This window comes from Micropterus dolomieu, linkage group LG05 (genome assembly GCF_021292245.1).
Source record: "Micropterus dolomieu isolate WLL.071019.BEF.003 ecotype Adirondacks linkage group LG05, ASM2129224v1, whole genome shotgun sequence".
Classification (NCBI taxonomy): domain Eukaryota; kingdom Metazoa; phylum Chordata; class Actinopteri; order Centrarchiformes; family Centrarchidae; genus Micropterus; species Micropterus dolomieu.
The window spans coordinates 6,016,956-6,026,281 of record NC_060154.1 but is presented as its reverse complement, the minus strand read 5'-3'; the positions used below and the strand labels follow the sequence as shown (position 1 = coordinate 6,026,281).

Genomic DNA, 9,326 nt, shown 5'->3' with positions numbered 1-9,326 from the left:
TAGCCAAAATAAAATTATTTACTATAAGAAATGATTAGGAAATGTTTATCTAGCCTTTGTTTTGTTTTTCTTCAGTATATTTGTAATATTTTAGAAATTAAATATGTGATAAAAGATGTGCTTGAGTTGAAGAAAGATGAAAAGATACATTTATACTTTTCATTTATTTATTATTGTTTGTTATTTTGTTTTACAAAAGGGAAAGTACATGACATCAACAAAATACCACAACATTTGAAGCCAAAGCTAGTTTTTGAAACCTGCTGGTTAGGATGCCACTCAATGGAATCGCCAATTTCTTTTTTCAACATTTTCCAGGTCCCACCCCCTCATTCTGTTCCTTTTATGATGCATAGTAACTGTGAGAAGTTTCATTCAGATATATTAATATTTACTGGTAGCTCAATGGGCTCAATGTTTTTACATTTACTTTCATTGCGATAAAATGTTATTTAATTCAAAATTTCTCTACCAAAATAAATTAATCCTTCAGTAAGTATTGTTATCATTTTTTATCAGAATAATATTTTTGGGTTAGTACTATTGCAGCCGTAGTCATGAGTATAGTTAACTCTGTGCAGGGTCGCGAAGGGGCTGGAGCCAATCCCAGCTGTCATTGGTGAACCCTGGACAGGTTGCCCATTCATCACAGGGCTAACTCACAAAGAAGTCATACACACGTTCACACCTAAGGGCAAAGAGTCACCAATTAACCTATGCATATCTTTGGACAGTAGGAGGAAGCAAGAGAACATGAGGAGAACCCACACAGACACGGGGAGAACATGCAAACTCCACAAAGAAAGGCCTGGGCCTCGATCCACAGAACCTCTTGCTGTGAGGTGACAGTGCTAACCACTGCACCACCATGTCGCATCTGAGAGTCATGTTAATCTTAATTATTCTCATTTTTAGCATCACCTACCAGTTATTTTCTGGTACAGTAATGAAGGACACTTCAAGAGAGGACACTTAACAAGAGCTTCTTCTGCAGCTATCGCTTCTATTTGTTGGAGCGCAGTGCAGACGTACACATTTAGGCTCTCAGAGCTTTCCACCGGGCTCGGTGATCTACAGTCTGAACATTTTCCGGTTTCGCCCCCAATTCCAAATGAACTGTCACATATGGAAAATGGGCTGTATTTGCAAAGCACCTTTCTAGTCTTTTCGACCACTCAAAGTGCTTTACACTACATCACATTCACCCACCTATGAGCAGAGACCCAACTGCTCATCAGAAACAGAAATTAACTCATTCATACACTGATGGCTCAGCCACCAGGAGCAATTTCGGGTTCCCAACTTTCCTTTAAGGGGACGACCGTTCTACCCTGAGTCAAAGCCGCCCACTTATGCCACTTCAACACTTCCAGAATTAAGGTCTATCTGAAAGTCTATCTGGTTTACATGTGAATGTATTTCGTCCACTTCATAGAAATCGGCAGCTACTCTGTGAGCTGGAGAGCTAGCCTACAGCAAAACACATGTAGCTGTTTTTTAAGCTGCAATACAGTCATTCTCTGGACACTTATGAATACTTAAGTGTTTATTATTAACTTATGAAGTAACTGTTAGCAGCTATGTGTCTTCTTTTTGAGGAGTTTTACATTATTCTAACTTGTGATATTAAAGTTAATATTACATGATAAAATTGGAAAATGTTGAATATTGTAAAACTTTGTCAGTGTTGAGCTACCAGTAAAAATTATTAGAAAACATTCAAATTTTGTCAACTTAATTTTTGTCACATTAATAACACATTTGGGGGGTGGGAAGATGAAAATTAGAAACTTTATTTTTGAGTGGCACCCTCAATATATATATATATATATATATATATGAGATTATATTTATTCTTAAATAATACCTTAATCTGTATAAAATCTATGATCCTCAGACACAACGCGGCCACGGCGAGACTATGAGGTGGACGGCAGAGATTACCACTTCATGTCCTCCAGAGAGCTCATGGAGCAGGAGATCCAGGAACACAAGTTCATAGAGGCTGGACAGTATAACAACCATCTGTATGGAACCAGCATACAGTCTGTCAAAGAAGTCGCTGAAAAGGTGAGTTTAAAGAGAGAGCATGAGGAGGCAGGAGATACAATACAAAGGACAGAGGAAACAGAGAGGAGGAAACAAAGGGATTAATGGAGGACAGGAAGAAGTTGCTTAATTGCCTTCCTCTCTGTTTTACTCTCTCTCAGGGTAAACACTGTATACTGGATGTATCAGGGAATGCTATAAAGCGTCTCCAGATGGCAGGCCTCCATCCCATCGCTGTCTTCATTAGACCACGCAACGTTGACAACATCCTGTAAGTGACGTTAATATCAACACTACCCCCATGACACATACAACATCCTGAATATGAGCAAAATAATCTCTCACCACATGGTGCATTTAGTGGCTTGTTTTTAAGCTTTCTACCATATCACATGTACCTTATCAGCAGATAGGGGCCCGTTCAGTTGCACTGGAGATATTAAAAATACTCATTCATTCTGAGCACTTTTAGGATATTAAAGTTGAGCATTAAAGTTTATTCGTGACCTTGGAAACAGCTGTTGACATTGATATTGGAACCCTTGTCTGTCTCTCCAGAGAGATGAACAAGCGTTTCACTGAGGAGCAGGCGAGGAAGACCTTCGACAGAGCTGTCAAACTGGAGCAAGAGTTCACAGAGTTCTTCACTGGTTAGTTCGTAGCACACAAACATGTACACATACAAACACAAGTGCGGTTCCTTTCCCACATGCACCTGAACTATGAACTAATGTTCTGGGAATTTGGAGTTACAGTAAGTTTTCTATGGGAGACAATCTGGAGAATTTGAAAGCTCAGGACAAAATAAAAGAGTTTTGGAAATAGTCCACCACGGCTCGAATGTTAATGAAATGGTTTGACATCCTGGGAAATATGAGTCAGGACACAGTTAGCCTACTGAAGCTTAGCATGAAGGCTGGAAGAGGAGGAAAACTGCTAGCCTGGCTCAGCTAGCCTGGCTCTCTCAAAAGCTCACTCAATAACTCACTGTATTGTTTACATGTTAAGGAGGATCACATGGCATGATTGAAAGCTCCAGTGAATGGAACTTGAGACTATGAGACTGTGATTATATTATCTGAGGTTATATAAATGCTGTTGTCTTGTTGATCTTGTTTGTTTAATCAGTAAAGAAGTCATCTGGTTTTATGTGGAGGTATGTGCAGGTGCAGTAACTTTCTGGAGTCTTGTTGCCACAGTGGGACAACAGCAGAGATGCTGCACAGAAGGCCTGGGCAGGTGGAAATATTATTGAACTGTTGTTGTTTGTTAAGAAAATGTTACAGCAGGTAACGTCCTCTAAAATAACAAATTCTTATTCTTACATTATTTTGTCTACCAAGGAAGCAAAACAAGATGTAACCAGTGAGCTTTTGTGGTGTTGGTATGTTTTTGTTGTTTCTTTTTTTACTTTGGACTAGGGCTGGACCCGAATATTCAAATATTAGAATATTCAAATATTTCGATCGTTGGGTACACATTCGATTTTCAATTATGAGATTCAAATATAGAGGGTTTTTTTTGCGCGCCTGGTTCTCTACACACAGCAGTGAATGTAATACTCCAGTTCACATCAAAGGGAAACAAAATGAAGCCCTCAGCTGTGTGGCAGAGTTTATTAATTTTACAATTGCTTAATTTCATTACAGATCAAAACAGTCAAATTTCTTACATTTTAAAAGTAATCAGTAGGCTACAACAACATAATGAACATTATTAAATAATTATATTAGGCCAATTATAGAAGAAGAACATTTAGTCGCTATAATAAAAGTTAAAAGTGAATTATGCATAATAACGTTGTTTAGTCCCGCTACTGGAAGTCAGTCCCTGGAAGTTAGTAGTTAGTGGATGCTTATTGGTGGTCTTGAGGTAATAGATTCATCACATTATTTTCCCACATTGGGAGCCAATGTGTAAAGAAGAAAAGATACACAAACACACACTCAAATACACAGATGTTGACTTTTAAATGTTACCCCTCCTTTAAAAGTGATTATTGTTCCTTTTTGCAAACACTGTGGGTTACTGGTAAGATATTTTTTGGTGGCTTACAAAATCTTTTGGATATAATTTCTCTCTCTCTCTCTCTCTCTCTCTCTCTCTCACTCTCTCTCTCTCTGGATCTCTGTCTGTCTGTCTGTCTGCAGCTATAGTCCAGGGCGCATCTCTAGAGGAAGTATATTCGCAGGTGAAGCAGGTCATTGAGGAGCAGTCTGGTCCTTACATCTGGGTGCCCACCAAGGAGCGACTCTGAATAAACACACACACTTAACATGATCACACACATTAATCTGTCAACACACTCCTACTTCTCTACTTTTCTATTATCAGCCTGCTTCCTCTCTCTCTCTCTCTCTTTTACACACACAAAAACACACATTTACACAAGCACATATTGTTAGACGAGGCTGGGACTATCTTGGACTGCTACTTCCTGAAGTGGGAGGAGCTAAAGCCTGTCCAGCAGCCTATTGGTGGATCTTCCTACAGCTCGATTCCTTAATGTTTAAGGAGGTGGTTCAAATCAAGGCAACATGTACCATTATCTGATTTGATTTCATTATTGTTGTTCTTATTGTTGTTGTCGTTGTTGTTTTCATATTAACGAAGGGTAATGCAATCATGTATGGGTTTGTAATGATAATATTGTCACCAAGAGGCAGACTTTTGCACGCTGTAGCTTTAAGAGCATGTTTTTGGGACAAAACCTTGATCTTCTTCCGTCTGTCTGTCTTTCCTGGCATTGGCATTGCAACTAGCATTGCACCAGTTTTTTTAAAATCTTTTATCTTTTCTATCTTTCTCTCATATCCCACCTCTTCCTCCTCCCTTCTTTAGACGGTCTACTGACTTTAGCTATGAGGTGAACACTTTACAATGTGCCCCCAGCATTTTGGTACTAAGGGCCAAAAATGAAACTGCATAGTTTAGAGATGTAGCAAGAAAATAATCATAAGTACGATCATAAGACACTTGTTGATATTTCTTGTAACAAGCAGAAAGGCCCAATCAAAACTTATATAAAAATCTAAACTAGATTGCTTAAAAAAGATTAGTATCTAGTACTCTACTGCCAATTTGTTTTTGGAGGGCTAAAACAAAATTTAGTAAATAGGTCTCATAATGGTCCTCCTCCATTTGGAGTCCTGGGCCCGTATTTATTAAATATCTGAGAATTATGCTAAAGAACAATTTTAATAGCCAGTTATTGACTAAAAGTAAAATTTAGGGCACATTTATCAAGTGTCTTACTCCTACTTGCAGCGAAGTGAGTAACCTTTAAGAGCGACATTCAAGTAATCAAATCATCAATTACGTGTTTGCTCAGAGTAGAACCAGCCAATCAGAGACAAGAATTTATTGCCCTATTCATTATTTTTAAAAAGCTTACATTTCAAGGTGATGTGTTATTCTGCAAAAACATATGTAATTGTAATTTATTAAAGTAAATTGTGTTTGTGTGAAATCCTAAACTAAAATCTTTTTGAAATGGCAACAAAAAGGGGTACACCAGAGAAAAGAGATATTGGCAATTCAGTGCCATTGACATGTGTAGATAATGAAGATGCATGGAAGGAAAACAAAAGAAATGCCATCTTTACTCTTGCTGTTTACAACCTGATGAATGCTTGAAACAAAAAGAAGAAAAAGTCATGTAAAATCCTATTAAATGTTTGAATCAAATACACATAATAGGTAAAATCTACCATATTCTGAATTAAACATATTGTTTCAGCTATGACCAATAATATTTTGTACAGTCCCTCTAAAAGACTTAAATGTAAGAGTATTTTACGTCAAAAGAAATGTCATAAAAGCTTTAATTTTAAGGCTGGTAGGAGTAAAAGTAAAAGTCCAACAGTGTGATAAATACGGCCCCAGGTCCTCAGTTTAAAAAAAAATACTTGTTTTACCCAAATCTTTGTCCCACAAGGGCTTCTCTTCCTCCCCTCCTCCACCTCTTCCTCCTCTCTGTCTCATGCCATCATCTCTCTCCCCCTCTCCTTCTCCACATTCACAGTGTGACATTACTTGAGCACTCCAGCATTAAACAGTGTATCATCTTCTTCATCAACACTATCATCACAATCATAATCATCAGCATCATCATTACAGCTTTCCTTCTTACTGTAGTTGCACTAACGAGGGGTGGTTTCTTAAAAGCATCTTAGCGTGACAGACCTGATACCATCCCTGTTTCTGGTATTTGGATTTGTGATTCACTCGCTTTTCTTTCAGTTATCAGTGATGATTATGCTGGTTTGAAAGAGTTAAAGAGGTCAGGGAACACTTTTTGGTTTTGCAGTTAACTCGTGCTGTATATTATGCTATTGTTGTGTAGTTAAAGACATCAGATGAACTCTTCTGTCATGACTAACTAATCAACTGCTATAACTCTTTCTGCAACATGTTTTTTCATGTTGGATTTTTAAGTTTGAGTCTTCAGTCCCAGAAAGCACCTGAAAACTAGCTCCAATAACTACAATAACGCTCCATACTTTACTCCATAATACAAGCACATGGTGGACAATCTAAGGGTTTTATTTTTTTCCAGTAATGGGTTGTATCTTCAAAGATGATCCCGCAAATGTCTAAAGTTTGCACAGCATGATAAAATGTTTGCCTGAGGCTGAACCAATGACTCAATCCAACATCTGAGTCTTTGACATCAAACTTTGAAATGTAGTGAATTTCCAGAACAAAGTTTCCCGCTTTATATTATAGGTTCTATGACATGCAACATTACAGTTCAAGTAGCCTATTGAGTCTTTGCTGCTCGTAAATGAAAGCTAACTTGCTTCACAACAGTTGAACATGCATCACTAATATAATAAACTTTATTTGCACTGAAGAATCCTCACAATGTTGAATGCAGTAAAAACAACTTTTCTTCTATACAAAATTTTCAGCACTGCAGCTGTTTTATTGTTCTGTTGTTTTTTTATCAGGCCAATGTCCAGCAGTGATGTTGTGCTAAATCGTTTTAGAAGCCTGAGTACTATAGTAGTACTATGGAGCAATGTTTTTACAAGTGGGTCCCTGTTTTGTTTGTATTATGCATGAGCACGTGGACACCCACTGGCAGCATAATTCACATCTTGCTGTTGTTTTCACGCTGTACTGCTAATCGTCAGTTTTTGGCAGGGACAGTGGTGAATGTAATTATTGTTTGTTTACAAAAAAAATACAGTCTGTGGAAATAAACCATTTAAATGTTGGTTTAGCCTCTGCCAAACATTTTATTTTTCTGGCCAGATAGTAGACATCTGTGGGGTAACGCAACCCTCTGCTAGGTAACAGGTAAGAAATAACGATTTGGTGTTTCTGTAAAAGTAATTATGATCCATATTTTTATAATAGTATATCAAATGACAATGTGAAAACAATATGAAATATGAAAGCAATGTGAAAGGGTTTGCTTGTAACCTAGAGAAAACAATAATCTGGATTTACAGCTCCCCTCGGCTTTACAGAGAGTTTTCAGCTCTTTGTTTAGCTCTCCTGCTGCAACTTTTCTTCTGTGGTTCACTCTCACCGCTCTCATAGCGCCATTTTTAGTGAAAAAGCTCTTAAAACCCACTCTACGCTACCTGCTCAGCACCAAACGGCAGACAGACATAGTTAGCGACTAGCTGGTGAACATAGTGTTGCTTTTTAGGAGCCAAATATTTTTTTTCAGGAGTTCGTAAAGACCAAAAACAGAACTAAAAGAGAGTGAAGTCACAAATGGGGCAAACCTAAAACATGACAATAATCTCAAGAAATACCAAGATGCTTTTGGTAACACCGCCCCTGTATGGACCTTGTCAGCCATCCACTTCCCATCTCCAACCTCAACCCCGAGGCGACTCCTCCAAGGTGACTGGAGACCGGAGACATACAGAAAGGCAGTTCTGTCAACAGAGTAGCTCTTAGATACAAATAATAAATAGCTTTGACCACATGTGTTTTGAAAGCTTTAATATTCCCTCACAGAATGTTCAGCTAAATTATTTCTTCATTCCATCATCAGTGGTGTTGTCAGTTGACAGAACCGGACTCTCTGTACGACTCTGGCTGTGTGTTTTAGCCAGGGGACCATGTCACTGTCTGTTAGAGTAAAGCACCGATGCAAAGATTCTATTACAGAGATGGATCTATATCTAACATATAATATTTATCCCTGCTCTAACTGCCTATTTTGGTTAAAAAATAAATAAATAAATAAAAGTCTTTATTGAGATTTACTGAAATCCCTTTACTGATGACTGGAGATAATTATTCTTACTGCGTTGTGGAATGTGAATGTGAATATGATATAATAACTGTAAATATGAATATATTTTCCTTTACTTTCACCTCTACCACAGGGTTCTCTCTATTCATGTCTACTGTGGTTCCCTCTAGCAGAAACACCAGCTTCTTGGGTGGGATTATGAAGCATCTGCTGACTCTTTAATGATTTAAAAATTACTACTTTATGAACCAAAATAAAATAGTAATCAGAGAACACAATCATTGTTACAGTATTTCACAAAAGTGAGTACATCCCTTACATTTTTGTAAATATTTGATTATATCTTTTCATGTGACAATACTGAAGAAATGACACTTTGCTACAATGTAAAGTAGTGGTTGTACAGCTTGTATAACAGTGTAAATTTGCTGTCCCCTCAAAATAACACATCACCCATTAATGTCTAAACCACTTGCAACAAAAGTGAGTACACCTCTAATTGAAAATGTCCAAATTGGGACCAATTAGCCAATTTCCCTCCCCGGTGTCATGTGACTCGTTAGTGTTACAAGGTCTCAGCTGTGAATGGGGAGCAGGTGCGTTAAATTTGGTGTTATTGCTCTCACACTCCCTCGTACTGGTCACTGGTTCAACAAGTTCCATGAAGTTCAACATGGCACTTCATGGCAAAGGACTCTCTGAGGATCTGAAAAAATGAATTGTTGCTCAACATAAAGATGGCCTGGGCTATAAGAAGCCCTATGGCCTGGGCTAAGACCCTGAAACTGAGCTGCAGGAAGGTGTCCAAGACCATCAATTCAACAGCACAGGTTCCACTCAGAACAGGTCTCGCCATGGTCGACCACTGAAGTTGAGTGCACGTGCTCAGCATCATATCCAGAGGTTGTCTTTGGGAAACAGACGTGAGTGCTGCCAGCATTGCTGCAGAGGATGAAGGGGTGGGGGGTCAGCCTGTCAGTGCTCAGACCAAACGCCGCACACTGCATCAAATTGGTCCGCATGGCTGTCGTCCCAGAAGGAAGCTTCTTCCAAAGAT

At 38.4% G+C, this 9,326-nt stretch overlaps 1 protein-coding gene across 2 annotated transcripts in view; it reads left to right on the top strand.

Moving 5' to 3' along the window:
* LOC123970748 (disks large homolog 1-like) overlaps window positions 1–6,185 on the top strand; it is a 115,402-nt gene extending 109,217 nt beyond the window's left edge. For both annotated transcript variants that reach the window (XM_046049017.1, XM_046049016.1), the window contains 4 exons: window positions 1,898–2,070; window positions 2,211–2,320; window positions 2,608–2,699; window positions 4,200–6,185. In XM_046049017.1, the coding sequence (XP_045904973.1) occupies window positions 1,898–2,070; window positions 2,211–2,320; window positions 2,608–2,699; window positions 4,200–4,306 (482 nt within the window). In that variant the 3' untranslated portion in view covers window positions 4,307–6,185. The remainder of the gene's footprint in view (window positions 1–1,897; window positions 2,071–2,210; window positions 2,321–2,607; window positions 2,700–4,199) is intronic.
* Window positions 6,186–9,326: the final 3,141 nt, after the last annotated feature.